This window comes from Sinocyclocheilus grahami, unplaced genomic scaffold, assembly GCF_001515645.1.
Source record: "Sinocyclocheilus grahami isolate Dianchi unplaced genomic scaffold, SAMN03320097.WGS_v1.1 scaffold24.1, whole genome shotgun sequence".
Taxonomy (NCBI): domain Eukaryota; kingdom Metazoa; phylum Chordata; class Actinopteri; order Cypriniformes; family Cyprinidae; genus Sinocyclocheilus; species Sinocyclocheilus grahami.
In genome coordinates this window covers 118,677-142,510 of record NW_015505203.1, presented here as the reverse complement: position 1 = coordinate 142,510, position 23,834 = coordinate 118,677, and the positions used below count along the sequence as shown (strand labels likewise).

The following is a 23,834-nucleotide window of genomic DNA, read 5'->3' as shown; positions in this document are numbered from 1 at the left end:
GCGAGCATGATCATATAGATCATCAAAATCTATATGACTGTCAAAACTGGGGAGGAAAAACAACAGTATGATGTAATATATGGCTTAAATCCAGCAGGTGGTGAAGGGAAATGTTGGTGCTGAGGGCGGAGTGAGGAAGAACTCAGACTGAATGCTTTGGAATCGCAGAGAGGCGTCAGACGCAGTCTATAAAACACCTGCCTTCACTGTAAACTACTCATGACCTACAGATGAACGATAGCCGGAATATTTAAACCACCTTCTATATTCTAGCACGGCGGATTATAATAAACTCTTTCAGTGACACTCACTGAAAATGAACGGTTTATAATGGACATCTTACACCTGGAGTGTAGTTGACTTGCGAGCTGAAGAAAGTGATTCGACTGCGGAAAAAACGTCGAGCGTTTATTTGTAAGTATAAGCTTTTGTTTACTGCAAGTAGCATCCTTATTCTGCAAAGGAAAGTGAATTATATCTTGAAATAAGCAATGTATTAATCCAAAGTGTATAAGAGTCTTTAACAAAAGGGATGGTTGGTCAAAAGGAACGATTTGCAATGGAATTATTTTTTTTTAAAAGCGTCATTTCCGCTTTGGTGTTATGCTTGAAACACTCACCTGGGCTCATCCTTATCTGCTGTCGTGGCTGATTTATAGCACCAAGGTGAAACCAATAGTATATGTAAGTTTGCTTTCAGAAACTTCATTAAAAGGCTTTCCTTTGTGTCAGTGTATATAATAACTCCTCTATATTCCAGTATATATTGGCTTATATATATATATATATAGACTAGAATTTTACCTACTGTAGTATCTACAGTAATCTAATTTTAATTTTTTTTTTAAAATTATTAATGAGGTAGGCCTACCATACTGTTATTTGCTGCTATGAAATAATGAATGATAGTTAAAGAATTGTACTTGTTTTGTCCTAACACTCATTCTGAATATTAAGTGGCCAGGCAGCCTTATACACAAATTATTATTAACACATCTCTCATAAACTGTGATATTATAAATAGTACTGTGCCATTAATTAGGAAATTGTAGTAATGACCTACATATTGTTTGTGACTAACTACCCGGTCATAGGTCAACAGCATATGTTTGACACATTTCTAACATTAGTTATACATGAAGGATTAAAGTCATGCCTTTTGACAAAACATGACAAACAAACAAAAGCTGTCATTTGTGTCTATACACTGGGTGTACACTCCTTTATAACTCTTTGTAAAAGGCCACTGTTTTCTGCTTTTAAAACTTTCAAAAGGTTTGAAACATATTTGATTACAATAATGCTGTAGAAACTGTGTGACCTATCAGTTCACACCCGGTTTCAGAGAAGACTGTATCAAATGTTAACAGAAGCACGGCTCTATCAAACAAGCCGGCTTGAGGAAAACCCGCCTGAAAGTTGCAAGTTAGGGTTACACTTTATTTTAAGGTGTCCTTGTTACAGTGTAATTATACTTTTAAATACTGAGTAATATTAATTAACTACATGTACTTACTATTGGGTTAGCGTTAGGATTAGTGTTAGGCTTAGTGTTACTTGCATGTAATTATGCATAATTATTTGTTATTATAATAGTAAGTACATGGAACGTGTAACAAGGATACCTTAAAATAAAGTGTTACCCCTGTTAGAACTAAAAATGACCTGCTCTGTAATTTTCTGAAGATATTTTTGACCAAAATAAAGCAATTGCTCAAGCTCCGATTAACAACTCAGTTGAGTAATCCTGTAGTTATTACAAATGTAAGATCTGGTTTAGAACACACACTGTCTACTAAACTTTAGAGCCTCGAGTTTCACACAGAGACATTTTCTCTTGCCATTTGGGGTGTGGACTTTGGGTGTGTAGTCTTGGAGAATCTTATTTTGATACTCTCAGGTTACCTGCTCAGACAAGCCCCCATAGTTTTAGAGCGGTCTCATCTGAGGCATACTGGCTGATTATTCACTAAAAGGTCATGTGTCTGAGTTGGTCTTTATGTTGTCATGGTTCTGTAAACACAAGCGTGCAGAGAGTTTCTAGTTGTCTCTTTGTACACTGGGAGGTTCACGGACATGTGAAGGCAATGACACAATGCTTGGCATGCAAAAAAAATCTATTCTGTTCTGAACATAACTTACCAAACCTTGCTTCGCATACTTGTGTATGCAGTATGAAACTGTTAAAAGGGGATTTCCTTGCCAATGCAAACAAGTTAGAATACTTTAGAGAGGTATTCAGTGGTCATTTATAGCATAATTGCTTTATGAGTTTAATCGTGCAGAGCAGGTAAATCATTCTCTTTTACACACACATGCCTGAAGTGGTTGGCCACATACATCTCTCCTCACTGGCATCCACTGAAAAAAAGTGGTTTGTTTGGTTTATAAACTCCCCTGCTTCCTTGATTTCTAGACTGTTTGTTAGCCTGTATATTAGTCTCTGCATGTTTACTTGACATGAAACATGTTTACTTGTCATTAATTTTTATGTAGTTGGTAATATGTGCAGTTGAACTACAGTTAAAAATGATCTCTAACACCTAAACCAGCGATTTATAAAATAAAAATGAATTATGTGCACCATCCCTGTACATCTAAACTGAATAAAGTAAAACAAAGGAAGTATTTTGAGTATCATGCACTTTAAGAGGGTTTCTCAACACAGCTCAGGTCTCTTGTTTGTTTGATTTCTCATTAGCTTCCAGCAAATTCCCAACAGGCATCCATAGCAACCCAATGAGGCCTAAAATTGTAAGGAACAGCCATTTTGTGTCCATTCAGAAAAGATACAGTACTCTAGGTGTACAGAGCTTGTTTCTATGGAATCAAAATGAAAAATGACCATATGGGAAAAACAATGAATGTTTCAGATTGTTTAGGTTTATTGTACTTTCTTTTCTGATCTCATTTCATTGCTCTGTTCGTCTCTCAGAGTTGCTGTGAGACAGTGTAATAATGATGGATCGTGACACTCAGTGGCTGTACCAGCTCCTTGCTAGTGTGCAGCTAGAGAGATTCTACGTAAGGATGCGAGATGGACTCAATGTGACACGTATTGAGCACCTGAACTATGTTAAAGAAGCAGATCTTGAACAGATTGGCATTAGTAGACCAGGTATGTCTTGTAAAATTTGATATTTGAAGATTGTTATTTTGTTTGATTTTCTTTGTGTACTTAAAGCCCTACAGTGGTGAATATAATCATTTAGTGCCTTTAATATGGTTTGTGTATAAGTACTTGTATTTATTGCTGTTTTTGGTGGTTTGTCAACAGGACAGCGACGATTATGGGAAGCTGTCAGACATTATAAAATCAACATGCGACCACGGTCATGGATGGTTAAGGTATTTTACATCTTTACATACCCCCTCTTTTTATTCATTCACTTAGCCTACCTGTGATCATCACTGTCTATTTTGTACTAGGCCTTCAGTGGTCGCACCCCAGAAGGAAGTGAGCAGTTTAATGGTGTTGGTTCAGGCCAGGGGCCAGAACCAGGGCGCGCACTCCCCTGTCTTATCCAGGACAGTGAACTGATCTTTGGGGACAGGCTAGGCTCAGGTTCCTTTGGGGTAGTTCGAAAAGCAGAATGGCAAACGCCGACTGGACGAGTGGTGAGTGCTTTACACCAAATATGAGTATGTGTATAGGAGTATAGGTATAAATGAATAGTTTATTTGCAAAAGCAGATAACTCAGTTTTTTAACATTTTCAAAAATCATGTTTTTTATTATGTTATCATGTTTTTATTGTGTTAGTTATCTGTATTTTTTTAACCTAACCAAAATAACCCAACTGCAGTTTGATTGAGATTCATTGGAATGCACAATGAAAAAACATGATTTTTGAAAATGGTTAAAAACTGAGTTACCTGGTTTTGCAAATTAATTCTTCAAATACTACACTAACAGTCTTGTTTCCCCATTTTAAGTTGCCTGTAGCAGTGAAAACCTTGAGGGGTGGCGGACCCAGATACGGAGATGTGGTAACCGAATTCCTCCAGGAAGTTTCGACCATGCAGTCTCTGCACCACCCCAACATTATACATCTGTATGGCGTTGTCCTTACTCATCCTCTTAAAATGGTAATTTTTACTTTTTTGTAAGATCATATTCTGTACTAATAATTGATTCTTGGTATTATGTAAATATAAATGAATTATTCCCTTTTCATATTTGTTTTATTGCTCATTAAAGGAGTATCAGTCTTGCTGATATTCAGACCAATAACATGATTGTGAGTGTGATATAACTGCTTTTATATCCCAGTTCAATAAATAAGAAGTTAATATTTAGTAACATGCATTTTAGACACAATATTGCCCTTTTACTTACTTGTGTAATCTTGTGCATCTCTAACGAAAATACTTTCAAACAAAGCAGAATTAGCTGCTGCATGTTCCATAATGAATCAGTGTATTTGAGTGAATCTGTTGAATGAATTATTCAATGACTCCCTCATAAAGACTTGTTTAATTCCTGGATAAATCATGTTTTTGAACAAATGTATTCAGTGATTCACTAAGTCACTTATAATGAAAATAATTTTCGCCACTTATGCAACAAGTGTAACTTGCAGAAACTGCAAATGTAACTTGCAGAAAGTTGGAAATAAATTAATTTTATTCAGCAGGGATGCATTAAATGTATGTAATGTACTAAATTGCAACACTATTTCACAATATTACTGTTTTACTGTATTTTTAATCAAATAAATGCAACTTTGGGAAGCATAAGAGTCAAAAACATGAAAAAATCTTACTGACCCCGAACTTTTGAACAGTAGTGTTATTGGTAATGTTATTGCAGTGCTGGTGATGTGAAGACAATTGGTGGTCGAAAAACGCATTATTTTTTTTACATAATTTACATTATTACAATACCTTTCTCCCCAGCCTGGCACAAACGGCTCAATTAGTTCCGGGTTTGATGAACGCCCGCCTTTCGAAAAACGAAACATGATGTGATTGGTTAGCTATCCCAGTGCGTTGTGATTGGCGAACAGCTTAGACAGTGTTTTAGTACTGCCCCGCCCCTTGCCAAAGCAGCAAGTTTAGTTAAGGATCATATTGCCGTCAATATTGCTATATCAATTTGAGCCAGATTCAGACCCAGAGAATACTGAACAAGAGGATTGCAAGACATATTAGCGTGGTAACATTGGCTAAATCACGTTTTAGATAGGATGTCAACAACCGCTTAAAACAACTGCATTTATTATGTACAGATAAGTGCATATGTATTATTTTTATTGTTATTTAATTCTAACATTATAACATGAATTGCAGTGAAACTGTTATACAGTTGAATTTATTTATACCATAGTCCAGTGTTTCCCAGGCGGCATATATATGCAAACTCATTCTCTGCCAGCAGGAGGCACTGTTGAAGTGGTAGAGATCAAGGTTTCCCCGGTAAAGACTGTACACAAAGCAGCGCTCCGCTCAAAAAAACACTGCTTTATCAGACATTACATGCAAGATTAAATGAAAATTACATCCAATTTTCTGAAGACAGTCGGTTTCCTTCAAAAATACAGTGATATAAAAACACTCAATGTATGGGAAACACTGTAGTCTCCTAATTGAAGTGTAAATTCTTCAGATTACATGAATGTCCAGTCTTGTACTGTCAGCAATTTATTATAAAAACGTTTTCATAATTGTAACACATATTTACATACATAATTATTCAGGTGCATGTGTAATAACTTGCGAAAACATGAGGCTACAGCAGCACTTCTTGTCTGATGTACTCAACCAAGCGTTCTAACCACAACCTCCCCCTCCCCCCCAACCATTCCAATTTCCGTAGGCGAGAATTATTTTAATGATATTCAAATGGGCCACTTTGTGATATCACAGAACCCGGAAAACAAACGCTGTAGTCCAAACGAGCCGTTCGTTGTAGTTCTTGAAAAGGGATTTTTAAAACGAAATATCTCCCTTTGGAGTGGACTTTGAGATTTGCCCAAACATATACACTACACACTGACTAAAATTCAAAAAGTGAAAAAGCATAATAGGACCCCTTTAAAGCTCTGCCTCTCATTAATCTCATTAATATTCATTAGAATAACGTTTAAAACTTTGGGGTCAGTAAGACTTTTTTTCAACAAGAAATGTTTATTGAGCACCAAATCAGCATATTAGAATGATTTCTGAATGATCGTGTTACACTGAAGACTGGAGTAATGGCTGCTGAAAATTCAGCTTTGCCATTACAGGAATACATTACATTTTAAATTATATTAGAACACAAAAAAGTTATTTTATATTGTAATTAACAAAATTTTGTTAGTGCTGTTTTACAGTATTTCTGATCAAATAAAGGCATAAAAGCATAAGACACTTCTTTCAAAAGCATTAAAAAAATCGTATAGTACAAGTGTATCTTGTGCTATAGATATTACAAAAAAGCTTATCTAAAACCAGGAGCATTTTCCCCAGTCTTAGCACAGTGTGTTAATTGTGTACATGTACTATAATTAATGAATGATACACACAGAATCTATTTTTTTCCTCACATTCCTCTCTCTTTCTTTTTAATGTATTTTTCAGGCTCAGCCTATGGAGCTTCGAGCAGTGAAAGACTTCACAGAGCTCAGAAAACTCTCTCTACAGGCCAATGATCTAGTGACTGTAATAGATCATGGGTAAGACAGGGGTTTGAGGGCAATCAAGATAAAGGAATGAAAAAAATTCATTTAATTTTCATTTCAATTTGATTTTTCTTTCTTCTATTTCTCCCTTTATTTTCATTTACTTTTTTAAATTAATTTTAACATTATTTTTCTATATTGTCAGTTTCCTTACCTTATACCCTTGGCATTGTTAAAAGTTGTTATCAGTCATGCCAATAAATCTTTGCTGACTCTCACTCTGATAAAGGTTGTGGGTAATTATTAACCTGCCTTCCCTCCCTTTGACTTAGTAGCATTCAATTCATAGCTCAACCTACCTCAAGCTCACGTTTAGAAAAAAAATGAAAGAACAGATTCAGATTGACTAGGTACCAATTACTTTGTCCAGTTTTACGTAAACTTTAGTGACATTTTATAGAATTCAAATAGCAGATTGAATATATATTTAACAATAGACTGAATTTTTTGAGCTCACAGACCAAAAAATGTCAAAAATGGAAAGGAGCTGTAGATTATCTGTCTAAATTTATTTGTAAAGTAAAAAGTAGAGATGCTAAATAGGGCTTTGTGGTGATCCTCAGAAACAATAAAAATGACTGCCCTTTGATCTCTGTATTTTTATGCTCTTGTGTTTTATTGTAGGCTGGAAATGTGTGAGTGGAAGGGCCAAAACCAGAGAACTCTAAGTGTTGGCTGGTTTCCTCCTGCATTGGCTGCGCCGGCTCTCACAGTAGCAGTTCCTGCGCCTGGTCCGGCTCTGATCTCTTCCCCTGTTAAAGGCAGTCTACAGCACACTGGCCATGGAGACACGGACCAAGCACGCAGCTGGGGCAACCCAGAACGAATAAATGAGTGAGTGACTATTTAAATTAAGTTATGAACTATAAGCTTTGAATTCACTAAGCAGTTGTCACTCTAATTAGACTGTGTGTGTGTGTGTGTGTGTGTGTGACTTTTGCCAATTTCTGTGTACTTTTAAGCTCCAGACGTTGGAGGATTCCATTATCAAGAGAGAAGGAAGGCTCCAATCTGACGAAAATGGCAGGTAAGAACTGAAAATATACTGTAACAAACTTCACACACTATCGTTTGAGCATTATTCAAGGCCTGAATTTAATATAAAAGAGGTTATTGTCTTGTACACATACACTAACATTCAAAAGTTAGAGGTCAGCAGGATTTCTTTAAAAAACATTTTTTAATTCAATAAGGGATGCATTAAATTGATCAAAAGTGACTGTGAAGACCTTTACATTGTTACAGAAGATTTCTGTTTCAAATGAACTTTCTATTCATCAAAGAATCCTGACTCCTAATAAAAATCACGAATTCCACAAACAATTGAAGTAGCACAACTGTTTTCAACATGATGATAATAATAAATGTTCCTTGAGCACCAAATCAGCATGTTAGAATGATTTCTGGAGGACCACGTGATAATGTATCCAGTCACGTTTTGTGTCTTACTCTCAATCTTCAGGCATCTCAAGGAGTCTGGAATCTGTCCTTGGTGGTTCACAGGACAAAGGTCGAGGTCCTGGTGGGAATGCAGCTCAGAGAGCCGACCCACGCAGACTCATGCAGTGCAATTTAATGCAAGATCCACGCAGGTTTAGTGATGCTATTGTCATCCCACCTGCACGGCCACCACCCCCCAGCTTCAAATGCATCAGCCCACCAAACACTGTCTTCAAATGCGTCAAACCCCAGATGATGACCCAGGATCGGAGACCAGTAAACCCAGCGGGCTGGGCCCCTCAAACTCATTCACAGCTACAGTTCCAGTTCCAACCACAGCAGCAGTGTTTAGGGAATAGCAACCTTGACAGGATGGCACATCTGGCCAAGTCAAGCCCTCAGTTAGATGATGGCCCTGAGAAAGAGAAGGAGAGAGATAAAGAGCAAGAGAAAGAAAGAGAGCGGGAGAAGGCAAAGGAGAGGTATCCGCCACAAGTTGACAAGGAAGCGGTCATAGCGCAAGTATGCAGATTTCCTCAGATCCAACAACTTTGCTTTACCTTGTAAAAGTGTTTTCAGTACTTATAACAGTAGAATAGACTGACACACACACACACACACACACACGTTTGTTTCTGTGAATTGTGGGGACATTCCATAGGCTTCTATTACTTTTATACTGACCAAATTATATTTTTTATCCCCTAACCCTAAACCTACCTCTTACAGAAAAACTGTTTACATTGTTACACTTTCAGATAAACATCATTTACTATTTTTAATCATTTTTCCCCCTCCTGGGGACTGCAGGCTGATCCCCACAATGTCAAAAATTTCAGGTTTTACTATCCTTGTGGGGACATTTGGTCCCCACAATGTAGCATAAACAAGCACACACACACACACACACATGCTCATTTCACAAAATAGAAAACTGTTCATTTAAATTGCAATAATATTTCACAATTATAGTGTTTTTACTGTATTTTTGCTAACATTTTAATAATACAGTTCCTATTTAATGCTGTTGCTGATATGTTAAATGCTGATTGGTCATCAGGTTCAGGAGGCAGTACATGGAGTGACCCTTGAGCAGGTTCAGAAAGCTCTGTATCGCAGTGACTGGAATCCTGTATGGGCAGAGCAGCAACTTAAGGTAATAGAGAATTAACCTTTGTTTATTCAATGTAAATAATTTCAATTAATTCATCGCATTACTTGTACTTATTCTTTTGTGTTTCCATTACATCATCAGACAGACCAGCTGTATTACATGACTCAGAGCTCTCGTGAGGAATGTCAAAAAATCCTTGCCCGCTACAAGTGGGACCTGCAGCTGGCAGGACGTTACATCATACGACAAGACAGAGATAGAGACAGAGACAGAACTGCACTGGATAGAAGAGGAGAAAGAGTTTAATGCAAGACAATGTTAACTCGTAAGATTGTTCATAATTATTGAGGATTTCATGTTTTTGTGATATCGATGAAGTGTCAAGAGGTCAAAATATTTTCTCACCCTGAAGTTTCCATCCACCTCCAATGTGAAACTATCTATAGTGACTCTGTATTATGTGCTTAATTAATACATTTGTGACATCAGTTATTTGTTTGGAAAGACAGCATAATCATTCTTTTTAAATGCAGAATGACATTCTAGTTGCCATTGTGACTATTGTTAGTTTGCAGTTTTTGTATATAAATTAGGTTTGTTAAAATTTTAAATGTGTTAAATTCAGCAAAACTGTGTAAATGTATATGATGAATTTGTAAATACAAAGTGTTATAAATATTTGTATCGGTTTAATAAAATAAAACATGCATTTTTATTTGTTTGTTTTCTGATTTTCATACATTATTAGAAGTTAAAACACAACAGGTTATGGAAAATAACATGCTGAATATTTACCATAAATATATAGCTCAGTTTCTCCAGGTTGATGCCAGGTAACAATGTCAAGGCACAAATGGGTATATTTATTGCAAAGACAAAGTGAGACACGTAAAATGCTTGCATATGAATTGAGATGAAAATGTCTTCAGAAACTTATCAATACTGTTTATTCAGTTTTATAGCTAACCCTGTGCAAATAAATGTTCTGTGAAGTTACATCAACTCTAATGGAACATGCAAGTGAAAAGAAGTGAAAAGTCCCCAAAGAGAAGGAGAGAGAAACTTGGTTGTTTTGCTGTACCCAAAACAACCACAGTGTGTCATAGTTACACATATGTTTGACAGATCTCAGTCTTTCAATGAGTTATAAATGTAGCTACTTACATTCTGCTGTGAATATGACTGCTGTATAGTGGGACTATTATTTAAGGAAACATAGTTGTCTTCAAAACACAACCAGACCGAGGCATTTGAGCAGACAATATTGGATTCTAGGTGCTTGTAGGCACCTTTCACTGAGCTCATGTCGGTAGTGTTGAAAACAATGATCATTTAAAATGTAGCCTAATGGAATTCCCATTGGATGATCCATCAAAAAATATTTTACAGAGATATAAAAAAAATAAATAAAAAATCCAGAGCATGCGTGTGCGAGTTGGTTTGCCAGTTAAAAATACAATTAGGCTACGTGTAAAATGTCATTGTTAACTGTGTCTGATATGACAACTACGCTAGTCATAGTCCCATGAAATGATAAATAGCGAATAACACATACTGCATTTCTGTTATTTTTTGTTTATTTTTAGTAAAATCAAATGAGACCTTGTTGTTTGTAACTGTAACGAAGGAGGCGTAGTGACAACGGTGTTGAGGATCCAAATGCAGGCTTTATTCGTAAATGTGGTCAGACAGGCAGGGTCCAGTACCAGCAAACAATAATACAGTGGGTACGGAAAGTATTCAGACCCCCTTACATTTTTCACTCTTTGTTATATTGCAGCCATTTGCTAAAATCATTTAAGTTAATTTTTTTTCCTCATTAATGTACACACAGCGCCCCATATTGACAGAAAAACACAGAATTGTTGACATTTTTGCAGACAAAGAGTGAAAAATTTAAGGGGGTCTGAATACTTTCCGTACCCACTGTATCTCAGGCAAAGACAGAGTAATCCGTAAACAGGCAATTGTCAGGGCAGGCAGCAAAACAATCATAAAAACCAGATAAACAGTCCAAGATCCAAAATACACAAAGGCCAGGCTAGGCAAAACAAGGAAACACGGGCAGGATAACAGAAACTAGGAATCATTACAGGCTAAACAATCACCAGCGAAGTGTTCGAGTGTGTGTGCATCTTTTAAAGTCATTCTAATATGAGACAGCTGTGAACTGATGATGAGATCTAATGAGTGACAGGTGATGTAATAGATGATGAGTCCGGCAAAGGATTATGGGAAATGTAGTCCAGGGTGAATGGGATCATTCAGGGATGGAGTGCCCACTGGTGGAGCTCATGGGCACTCCAGTTGGTGATCGTGACAGAGCCCCTTCCCTAAGGAGTGGCTTCCAGACGCTCCTTAACAGGAACAGACATGAGTCCAGGAGGGAGGTGGAGCGGAGGCGAAACAGGGGGAGGGATGGAGGGCCAGGTCCATGTGGAAGTAAAGCAACAGGGGATTGAGGCAAAACCAGCGGAGCAAAACGTAACCTTTTGCCTCTCGCGATAAGTCATGGCAACGGATTTTGGTGGGATTTTGGTTATATTTATTCAAAGGAGGCTTATGCGTGTATCTTTACAGAAGCAGCAAAGAGAGCCGCTTCAGAAACGTGCGTGGCACGGCTGGGATAAACCATAGACTGTATAAAAACATAAACACAAGCATTGAGTGGCCGTAATCAGCTTCAGTGACCGTATCAGAGCCACACTGCACCGCAGACATGTATTAATAGTTGGGAAAGCCCCTTATACTGGAGCGCGGCCACGGTTTCTTGGAGGTTATAGTACGTTGAAGAATGATTATATGACTTTTTACATACGCCATGTGACCTGTAAATGCGAAAAAGCCGTTTCCATTGCAGTTTTGCGAATTAATCCTTTTTCGCATTGCCTGAAAAACCACCTCATGCGAGCGTAAACTTTTTTGCGATATATGGGCGTTTTTGCGAACTTGACGCGTTTCCATTAGGCGTATTTTCAATTCGCAATTTCAATTTGCGCAATTTGAAGGGTAATGGAAACGCGCCTAGAGTTGAAGAGCACCAGGGTGGAGCCGATGAGCTGGACGGATCAGGCAGAACTGGAACAAAGACCACAGAGAGGTTAACAATGGCCTCAGCGTCCGTAACAGGACTGGCAGACAGTTCAGAAATGGCATCTTTGGCTGTAACATGGCGAGCAGAGAGTCTAGGGCCAGCTCTTTTGACCATGGCTGTACAGTCAGAGAGTTCAGAAACAACCACCCTGATCGTTGCAGGGCAAACAGAGAGTTCGTGACTGGCCTTCTTTTCCAGGATAGGACAGTCACAGAGTTCAGAATCGACCTCCTTGGTCAGAACAGGACAGACTGAGAGTTCAGAAACGGCCTTCTTAGCTGTAACAGGACAGACAGAGGGTTCAGAAACGGCCTCTATAGCCGTGACAGCACAGGCAGAGAGTTCTCAGACGGCCTCCTTAGCCAGGACAGGGCAAACAGAGAGTTCAGCAAAAGCCTCCTTGGCTGGGACAGTGCAAACAGAGAGTTCAGGATAAGCCTCCTTGGCTGGGACAGTGCAAACGGAGAGTTCAGGAATGGGCTTTTTGGCCGGGACTGGTATGACAGGGGATTCACTGATGGTCACCATGACCTGGTCAGGGCTGACAAAGCATTCATAAGTGGACACCCCCATCGTAAGAGGCGCGGAAGTGGACAACACCACCACTGGAGGATCTGCAGCGAACGCCGCCACCTCTGGAGGTTCTAAAACAATAGCAACAGGAGCTTCATTAAACACAGGGAGTTCAGAAATATTGTATGAGGTTGGAATGGAGGCGCCAGGGAACACCAAGAGATTGGGGATGACATGACATGCCTTTAACATGATCTCATCAAAAAGCACTTGACAGGACAACTCACAAAATTTATGTAGGTAATCCTCAATAGACAAATCTCTTTGCCGAAGGTGCAGTAGCTGGTCCACTGTGTCCATGATTGGCCTGGAATGCTCTAAAAGCCGCTGGATCCGGGTATGGCTGGTGATTCTGTAACGAAGGAGGCGTAGTGACAACGGAGTTGAGGATCCAAATGCAGGCTTTATTCGTAAATGTGGTCAGACAGGCAGGGTCCAGTACCAGCAAACAATAATATCCCAGGCAAAGACAAAGAGTAATCCGTAAACAGGCAATGGTCAGGGCAGGCAGCAAAACAATCATAAAAACCAGATAAACAGTCCAATATCCAAAATACACAAAGGCAAGGAAAGCCAAAACAAGGAAACACGGGCAGGATAACAGAAACTAGGAATCATTACAGGCTAAACAATCACCAGCGAAGTGTTCGAGTGTGTGTGCATCTTTTAAAGTCCTTCTAATATGAGACAGCTGTGAACTGATGATGAGATCTAATGAGTGACAGGTGATGCAATAGATGATGAGTCCGGCAAAGGATTATGGGGAATGTAGTCCAGGGTGAATGGGATCATTCAGGGATGGAGTGCCCACTGGTGGAGCACATGGGCACTCCAGTTGGTGATCGTGAGAGTAACTATGGCAATGTCTGCCCCAAGACTGCACAAAACATTTCCACTACAAGAAAAGTGGCAGCCGCGTGGCGATTCCTGGATGTCATAATCTCCATATAATTATCTCGACAAAATGATCTCGTAGCCATGACATATTATCATGCTCCTATTATTTTCCACATACTGTACATTATTGTTTCTCCTCTATGCCCCGCCTTTCTGAAACGTGTCGATTTTTACAAAGCTCATCTTTCTGAAAAGCGAGGTGTGCTCTGATTGGCCAGCTATCCAGTGCGTTGTGATTGGCCATACACCTCGAGTGTGTGAAGGAAATGTTATGCCCCTTACCATATTGTGATGCCTTGTCCGGCCGGAGCAACGATTCAAAAACATTAAAACCCAATATAAACATTTGTTGCATCCAGTGGGGACATACTGTAATTACGGGTTATAATGACTTGTACTATCTTTTTATGTGTTGCCTCGCATCGCACCTTGTAAACATAAAACCATGTCTGCATTTGTGACAAACTGACAAAACTCGTTCAGAACAAAAAATCTGCTGTTTGAAAATACATAAAAACTACCATAAAAAATTCAGTTGTGTTAAATTTCAAATGTTCAATATTCAAGTTAAAAAAAATCTAATTCAGAGCTATGTTAAATGGCACATAAAATTCAGTTTTGTTAAATGACAATGTCAATCATTCAAATTTACACAATTCAAATTCAAATAGTTTTGACATATTATGAGCTACATAACTATCAGGGTTAGGTGCTTCTACACCCTTGTTAATCAGCTATCATTTCACACTAATTTTAGGAATAAATTATGGGTAAGGTTAGGTTTAGGGGTAGGGATTGGGTTTAGTCTATATTTTTGGACAGTAATGTTGATCCAGGATCAACAAAAGATGGAAGACAATATTTAATATATACATGGGCCTATAATTTAGTATTTTTTCTCTAATGAAAAGTAGTCTGTTCCCTGTAGCCTCTTCTGGAACTATTTTATCAATAAAGATATGGACGTGCATTTATGTGTTTAGTCTGCTGAAGTACTATTTAGTTTGTCCCTTAGATTAAAATATTTCATGTTTTTTAATTTTTTATTTTAATAATATTTATTTCACAGTATAGGAACAACAGCATAAAAGGTAATGTAAGTGTATTTACTCTTCAAAGTTAAGTACACATCAGTGAGGATTAGATCTCTGTATTTAGTGTCATGTTCAATATCGTGGAACCAGATGGCTGAAAGCTGAAGCCAAATCAAAAAATGGTGCATACTAAAGAAAGCGAAAGTGAATGCTACAGAAGTTATTTCTGAGTTCTTTTTTTTTTACTCTTTTCATTCATAATGAGGGCTCAAATAACTAAAATATATATAACTGTTTTTTGTAAGTAGCCTACCATTAAAAAATTAAAGTCAAATAAATTATTTAGTTCAGACAAGTTTTTTTTTTTTTCTTTTTTTTTTGTGCCATTTTCCTAGAGAATTTGGATATTATTAGTAACATTTTTTACTTTACAAGAACATCACCAATTTGCAGACTGCATTTAACCTTTAAGACTGCAAAATCTGGTAAAGGGGTTGTAATGCAAGTAAACAGGTTGGACAAGAACAAGTATATCTTGTTGACTTATGCCCTTGACTGTCTAACATGATTCTACTGGGTCCTGATTGCATGGTTAAATGTGGATTTAACCTTTCATTTTGGTGGGCATAAAAGGCTAATCTTTTCCCCTGTTTTTAAAGAGTACCTATCTTAATTTAAAAAGAGATACTGCTTCAAAACATTCTTTATGATGGTTTATAGTAAGTTGTGGTAAACATTAGACATCAGTTCCTTGGTGATTTTGTTGTGAAAGTCCAATTTGTAACAGTAAATATTGAACAGGTCTAATATTGTTACAATGTGTGTACATGTTTTAAAATAAGCCTACATTTCAACACGTTTTAGTTTCTTGCTGGGCAGAAGTAATCCTATGAATGTGAAACCTGAAAAATGCACAAGTAACAACAAATAAAAAGAATGTTTAATTGATTATATTCATACTTGCACAGTAGCAGTACGTGATTGTCAGTTTTGTCTAGAGCTAAATACGATTACGAGAGCTAAAAAATAGTACTGACATCATCAGAAACTGACATTTTGAAGAGTTACAGCCAAATGGCAGTACATTTGGTTAATTTGTGCTGTACAAATAAAACTACAAGGTTGTGTAAAACACTGTTCAATATTTTCCTAACAGTGCATGTGTGCTGAAAGCATTAAAATTCACTAAAAAGGAAAGTAGAACTGAAGAATATCCCATTCCAAGGAATAGATGAGGTCCCATGAGTCCATTTAAGTGTGTAGGTTTCTCCATCTTGACAAAGGTTGCCTGCCTGTTTTGCATTTTTCTCTATGACGGCATTAGTAGTATGTATACTGTCATTCAGACCATACCACACTCTCACTCAAACCGCCTGCATATGATTGTTTCTGCTATGGGAGGAGAGAAAAGCAGTTCTCTGAAAAGCAAACTCCCTCAAATGGAAAGCAGACTCATCAAATCATCTGCATATGCAAAACTTGGATTTGCTCCAGGTCCTTATTAATCCTTACAGACTCCATACTGGCCTCTCAGAGACAGGATATTATAAATGTAGACACTCTTTAAAAAAGAAAAAGAAAAAAAAGGAAGGCATTTCATGATGCCCTTAAATATTTTAGAAATAAATTTCCACCTTTGTCAAAGAACATGATGTCCTGTAAGAAGAAAAGGAAAGAGAAAAAGAGATCATTCCAAACAAGAATCATTACTATAATGCTATATATTTTAATACAACTGTATACTGTTGATATTTTCTTAACTGATGTAATTTCAAAATATATAGTGCCTTGTCTAAATAATTTTCAAAACAGCTAAAAATATCAGCTGAATGAACTTTCCTAGCATACAATATTCTGTGAATCGCTGAAATCATTGGCTTAATACTCACAATAAAGAGGCAAGCACCCAAAAGTACAGCCTTCATTTTAACATCCATGTCCAGAGGGAACTGGATAGAAAAGTTGCTGGCATCACTAATGCATTTCTTTAATAAAACACTCTGTTGTTTTGTGATTCGACCAAAAGACTGTTCACCAAAACCGCCTTTAACCTAAAGACAGACCTTCTTAGTGGTGCAAAAGACATGTGTAATCCTAACATCAAATGCGAAACACCTTAAAACACCTTTAAACGTATCTTGCCTGAAATAAACATTACCTCAAAGTCTATGTCACCACAGCAATTGAATGGAAGGAAGGGTCCCTGGATCTTCAGTAGTACCTCATTATTGGGGCCCAGGATGGTGAATTTTGGTAAAAAAGACCACTCCTGTTTCACATAGCCTATGATTACTCCAGGGGGAGCCTGTACCTCAATCTGAGGGTGGAAAATCCACATCAATTAATAAACAACAAAAGAAAGTATGTCAAAAAATGTGCAATAAGCAGACAACCTAATTTATAAGGCACCTTGGAGTGACAGGTGCTTCAAGAGCACCGAATAGAAATTTATAGCAGTTTCCACATTTCTAATAGGAATGCTACATCCTCTCCAATTTAAGTGTACATTTAAAAAAGAGTAACTGCAAAAAGTTCTAGTGTATGGAATATTAAATAGTGAATCGAATAACTCAAATAGTGATAGACACGTGCCTAAGAAGCATGCAAACACACTGCTAAAAATAGAGCACTTTCCACCTCATGCTAAATCAGTTTAACCCCCGTACCACTGTCCCATAAATAGAATAAGCTCAAATCCCTGCACAGCTGCTTGCAGGCATGTTCTTCAAAATTCAACAAATAAATCATATCATATTCTAGCAAGATTAGTGTGAAATTACCCCTTCAAATTGCTATCCTCAACCTTTGACTGCAGAATTAGGGGAAAAAAGGAAAATTGTGTCTACAAAGTTTTTTTTTTTTTTTAAAGAGTCAACCAAAAAGATTCATGAAACAGCTTCAAACTTGCTCGTGAGCAGCTCAATCCCTCACTAAACCATCAGTCATATTTTTAATATATATATAGGATATACTGTATATATAGGTTTGTGAGAATTTAATTTCTTGTTGTAGATTATGAACATCCCTTCGTTACAGCACATAGTTGTGTCCGTTGATAAAAGCTAAACTATGCAAATCTTTAATAAGCAATTACGTAAATTGTCAATTGTAAGTCATTCTAGGTCAAAGATTGACTATTTTTTTGGTCTGAAGCCCATGCAGCATGTTGGAACTCCTTTCAACATTTCTGTTAAAATGTTTTATTTAGCTGCTATATTAGCCTTGACAAGATAAAGTCTGTTCTACCTCTTGCGGGAAGCAGCGCATTGGTCTATGCAACTGAATGACCTCTTGGTCCATGCTGTCCTTAATATGCATTTTAAAACCGTGTGCTGGACCAAATAAATTGCGTATAAAGCAGTCACTCTCTTCTTTGGCATGGTAGATATCTTGCCCGATGCCGTTCTTGATCTCATACTGGTTGTTAGACTCAAAGCCAGATAATACTGTAGACAAGTATGATCAAAGATTGAAAGATTAAAATATCTCTTAGGTTTAAACATAGTGAAAGTATGCAATCTTTTAGAGTGTTAACAGAAATGCTTTCAAGCATTGGCAGTGCTCTAACATACTTAATAAAAAACAAATAAGAAGGGACTAAGAGAAGAAGACTCACTCTTTATACACTCTATTTTTTGGTGAATAAGTATCTGGTCGATCTGAAATGCACAAAAAATAACAGGTAGTAACCAGACATCACACTTCCAGAAAGAAGTATTGATAGAACGAGACAGATAAGGCCCACCTGAGTGAAGTACTCGAGACCGGGTGGTACTCCATAAAGTAGAACTGGTGGAGGAACTGCAGGTGCTTGAGATGTTTGTGAGGAGGATGGAGATACACAACTGATTTAATTGTATGTTGTTAAGCCTAATTTGCTTCCAACTTTAAAAGAAGTAACATTTGCATATCTAAATATTATAGAACACACTATGCTTACCTGCATATGGCTGAGCTTGGTGAAGTGCTGGGTTGCTTGGATCAGACTGTTTCAAGACTGTCTGAACTGGAAGTGGTTGATTCTGTGGCTCTAGCTCCGCGGCTAGAGGAACCGGTCCAGGTCCTGCTGTCTGAGGTATGGCACTTGGAGGGTAATTTTGGATTGGGTAGCCTACTTTCAGACAATAATCAATAAAGTGTGAAAACCATGAACATTTTAGATTTAAAAATCTCGTTCATTTCCTTATGACATTCCAATAATAATGTTTTTTTAGAACATTTAAACATCTAAGTTTTACAAACTTCTCAAACATTTTATGTTTACCTGTGTATGACTGAACCTGGTGAGGTGCTGGATTACTTGGACCAGGCAGATTCATGACTGTCTGAACTGGAAGTGGTTGATTCTGTGGCTCTAGCTCCGCGGCTAGAGGGACCGGTCCAGGTCCTGCTGTCTGAGGTATGGCACTTGGAGGGTAATTTTGGATTGGGTAGCCTACTTTAAGACAATAAACAATAAAGTGTGAAAACCATGAACTTTTTCGATTTAAAAATCTCGTTCATTTCCTTATGACATTCCAATAATAATGTTTTTTTAGAACATTTAAACATCTAAGTTTTACAAACTTCTCAAACATTTTATGTTTACCTGTGTATGACTGAACCTGGTGAGGTGCTGGATTACTTGGACCAGGCAGATTCATGACTGCCTGAACTGGAAGTGGTTGATTCTGTGGCTCTAGCCCCGCGGCTAGAGGGACCGGTCCAGGTCCTGCTGTCTGAGGTATGGCATTTGGAAGGTATCTCTGGACTGGATAGCCTAGTTTAAGACAAAAATTGAGAGTGAAAGGGAAAACCTTGAATGTTCTAATATTCAAGTTAGTATAGTAACATAATATTTTTCCTTTATGTGCCAGCATTTGTATTGATGAGATGTGTATTATATTTGAAAATATAAACTTTCATTGTCTATTTTGAAAAGCAGAGCCTTTCAGTTACACATTTGAACATCTAAATGTTATGTATCACTCAGATATATAAATGTATTGTATGTTTACCTTTATACGGCTGAATCATGTAAGGCACTGCATTAATTGGAACAGACGGATTCATGACGGGCTGAACTGGAGGTGATTGATTCTCTGGCTGACGCCCAGCAGGTGGAGGAGCCGGATCAGGACCTTAAAGAGAGTGAAAATCTTAAACTTTCTAGTTAGTATAGTATCAAATATTAATCTGTTTAAAACACTATTTGAATTATTTGTTTATGTAATCTGGATTACTAAATAACAGCAAAGTAAATTTAGTACAGCCTAACTATCATGTTGCTAAGTTTAATTTCCTTCTGACTTTAGAAAATTAGAAACACTTAGATATACACAGTGTTGGGGAGTAACTAGTTACATGTAATGGAATTACGTAATTTAATTACAAAATAAAAGTAATTGTAATCAGTTACAGTTACTGAGAAAAAATGTGTAATTAAATTACAGTTACTTATGAAAATGTTAAGGATTACAAAGGGGGTTACATCTGTTTTTTTTTCCACACACACTCCCACATACAGATTTAATTGATTTCTTTAATAAATGGCAGTGACTGCTCTAAAATATGAAACACCAATGTTTTAGGAGTTTAGAACTCTTTTATCTCCTATATGGGTTTATGTATAGCTATGCTTCATTTTTTAAAGATTAACTGTTTTTTTCCAAAGGCATTGTTAGATTCCAGTGTTTACTGTCATAGCTATGTAAAGATTTGATTTCAAAAACAGTATAATAGCTAATAAAATATTTCTTGTTATGATTTTAAATATGTATTTAACCTCAGAATGATCTCAAAGTAACCTGGGATCACCGCACAAGCTGTGGCAAGTGAGGTTCTTCCTGGGCTGGTGACTGAGTCTCTGGGTGAGTCTATGTTAGCTGTCAAGTTGAAGGAGTTGGACCTCCTTATAAGAAAGCAGGAGTGTGAAGGGCAAAAGATCAGGCTTTGTGCTATAGAGGCACAAGCAGATAGGGATATTAAAATGCATCAGTTAGATTTGCGTGCTCAGGAATTAAATCGAAAACCAGTTCCTATGCCTCGCTCTAAACTCTCCTCTGCTTTATCTCCCGTGATTTCACCTGCTGTTGTTGTACCTCAAATTACTGATAATGCAGCTTCTGAGCCGGATTTTGATGTTGGCAAGTATCTTAAACTTGTACCCCCATTTAGAGAAGCAGAAGTGGATTCGTATTCCATTGCCTATGAACGGGTAGCTATGAAATTACGGTGGCCAAAAGATGTGTGGGCTCTTTCGTTGCAGTGCAGTCTTTCTGATAAAACGCAAGAGGTTTGCTCCACCTTACCAATAGATCAGTCCCAGACTATGATGTAGTAAAATCTGCCGTTCTGAGAGCGTTCGAGTTGGTGCCTAAGGCATACCGTCAAAAATTTAGATCACATGGGAAAACGGCCAAACAGGCGTTTGTCGAGTTCGCGAGGAAGAAAACCCTTTTAGAGAGATGGTGTCTCTCCAGCAAGATCACGACTCTTGATCAGCTTCAAGAGCTGTTCTTGCTGGAGGACTTCAAAAGTTGTATTCCGGAAAATGTTGTTGTCCATTTAAATTAGCAGAAAGTTGCAACCCTTTCCGATGCCGTGGTTTTGGCCCATGAGTTCGTGTTGATGCATCGGAATGTTCCCCCCCACACGTCGTGTTAATGTATCCCCTTCCGTTTGCGAAGTATCTGATAGGGAAGCAACATGTGTTTTCTCACGCACTGGCAAAGCTGAGGCCCAGTGGAGTGTGCACTGTAAAAATGCTTTAAGTGATAAGCGAGCTTGCTTTTATTGTCTTGATCCCAATCACTTAATTTCTGACTGTAAGGCATGGAAGCAAAATAATCCCGCTTCCAAATCTAAAAGTGTTGCACTCGTACACCCCGCATTTGAGAAAAGCCACACAACCGATATGTCCTATCAGCCTTTCCTCCTGACTGGCTCCGTGTCTCACTCAGTTGATTCTGAGAGTACACCTGTCATCATTTTGAGAGACACTAGGTCAGTTCAGTCATTTATTTTAGAGGAGTTATTGCCCCGGTGAGACTTACTCCGGTACAGACGTGCTTATACGTGGAACTGGAATGGAGTGTATAAACGTTCCTCTTCACAATGTCTACTTGAAATCAGACCTCGTAACAGATACTGTAAAACTTGGTGTACGTTCACTGCTTCCTGTCGAGGGGGTGGGCGTTATTCTGGGAAATGACCTCGCAGGGGGTCAAGTTTTTCCCCGACCAATTGTGGTCCATAACCCTAGCATGTGTGAGCAACCTGACCTAGCACGTCAATTTCCTTCAGCTTTCCCTGCATGCATTGTGACTCGTGCTCAATCATCTAAATTCAGAGACGTGGTGGATCTCTCTGAATCATTTTTGCTGTCGCATGATGAATTTGTGGAAGATAAGATACCAGTAGAGCCAGAAGTTCACCCTAACAGCGACAGTGCAGTTACATTTCCTTTTGAAGGTTGGTAAGGAGCAATTGGCTGCTGCACAGAAATTAGACCCCTCATTGGTAAAATGCATTGAAGCTGCTGTTCCCCTTAGTCAAGTGTCTAATGCTAAGGTAGCTTATTTCTGGGAAGATACGGTGCTCATGCGCAGGTGGAGGCTCAAGTATTCTTCCAAATTGTATTGCCAGCTGGTTACAGAGAGCAGGTGTTAAAACTGGCTCACAAACTTGTGCTGTCAGGACACTTGGGTGTCACAAAAACCTTTCACCGAGTTTTACGGTACTTTAATTGGCCCAGATGTGTCTAACTTTTGTAGATTGTGTCCTGTATGTCAATTGGCCGGGAAACCCAACAAAAATATACCAGTTGCGCCTCTGCAGCCAATACCGGTTATGAGAGAACCTTTTGAGCAACTCCTTGTTGACTGTGTGTGTCCGGTGCCCAAATCTAAGTCAGGACACTAATATATTCTAACAATCATGTGTACCGCCACATGTTTCCATGAAGCGATTCCTTTACGCTTGATTAAATGCAAAATAAAAAAAAATAAAAGTCATCATTAAAGAGTTGGCGAAGTTCTGCCTCACCTTCGGTCTGCCCCTTGTTGTGCAAACTGACCAAGGGTCAAACTTTACATAAAAGGCATTCACACAGACCCTTGCTGAGTTAGGGGTTAAACATCAGCTTTCAAGCGCGTACCACCCTGAGTCACAGGGCGCGCTTGAAAGATTTTATCAAACCCTTAAATCAATGTTGCGCTCCTACTGCATAGCCAATGGGAAGGACTGGGCTGAGGGTCTTCCATACCTTATATTTGCTGCCCGTGAAGCAGAGCAAGAGAGTCTTGGGTTTAGTCCGGCTGATCTTGTTTTCGGCCACACTGTGCGTGGTCCTTTGAAGTTGTTAAGTGAGCAATTATTAGCTAAAGACTCTTCGCCTGTGACTGTACTTAACTATGTTGGCACTGTTCGTGAGCAATTGTATAAGGCCTGTGTAGCGTATGAACCAATCAGACTTTTTCATTAGATTTAACAAATCTATTATTTATTAGATTAACAAATAGTCACAGACCCCTCACCCAATAAACATACTGGGTGCCAGGATGTCTGCGAACGACACCAGGCCCCTGGTCACCATGGCAAACACGACACCTTTTGCTAGACCAGATACATTTTACGACCTAATGGCATGTTGAGTGTTCTCCCTTTCACTACATTTTCCATAGGAAAGACACAATGCACAGTAAAAATGGACTCTTCTCTAATTAATTCATAGAAAAACCTTTCTGTGAATGAACACACATATCCTTCAGGCTATTGTGTATGTTGTTACTGTCCTTGTATATTGTCTTTTAAATTGTATAGTGTTTTATGCAGGCTTATGATAGAACCACTCGTTCATGTAATCTTACCTATATGTAATCCTACCATGTTCAGTATCTATGAATTCGTCTTCTGATGATCTAATGTATAATATATGTTGGGACATAGGCAATATATTAGTGTTCTAAGGATCTTTAGTAATTTGATTCGAGTTCCATTTGCAAATTACCATGCCCTCACACAAAGGGTCGTAAAACT

At 38.1% G+C, this 23,834-nt stretch overlaps 2 protein-coding genes across 3 annotated transcripts; one reads left to right on the top strand and one right to left on the bottom strand.

The window, feature by feature from the left end:
• The first annotated feature begins 160 nt into the window (after positions 1-160).
• On the top strand, positions 161-9,929 carry LOC107563014 (activated CDC42 kinase 1-like). The gene is made up of 11 exons (XM_016247788.1): positions 161-414; positions 2,936-3,118; positions 3,278-3,348; positions 3,430-3,618; positions 3,936-4,088; positions 6,564-6,658; positions 7,289-7,498; positions 7,627-7,691; positions 8,127-8,626; positions 9,165-9,260; positions 9,360-9,929. Exons 2-11 carry the CDS (start codon positions 2,959-2,961, stop codon positions 9,522-9,524), a joined length of 1,704 nt encoding a protein of 567 aa, XP_016103274.1. The 5' UTR covers positions 161-414; positions 2,936-2,958; the 3' UTR covers positions 9,525-9,929.
• Positions 9,930-15,792: 5,863 nt separating this feature from the next.
• On the bottom strand, positions 15,793-19,927 carry LOC107561713 (phospholipid scramblase 2-like). 2 transcript variants are annotated; one of them, XM_016246191.1, is made up of 10 exons: positions 19,814-19,927; positions 19,405-19,575; positions 19,081-19,254; positions 18,757-18,930; positions 18,562-18,626; positions 18,433-18,475; positions 18,063-18,262; positions 16,975-17,133; positions 16,706-16,867; positions 15,793-16,472 (listed from the first exon to the last, which is right to left on the bottom strand). In XM_016246191.1, exons 1-10 carry the CDS (start codon positions 19,866-19,868, stop codon positions 16,413-16,415), a joined length of 1,263 nt encoding a protein of 420 aa, XP_016101677.1. In that variant the 5' UTR covers positions 19,869-19,927; the 3' UTR covers positions 15,793-16,412. The 2 variants fall into 2 exon arrangements, with proteins under 2 accessions (XP_016101677.1, XP_016101683.1); XM_016246197.1 differs by having other exon boundaries at positions 18,757-18,927.
• Between the last annotated feature and the right edge of the window lie 3,907 nt (positions 19,928-23,834).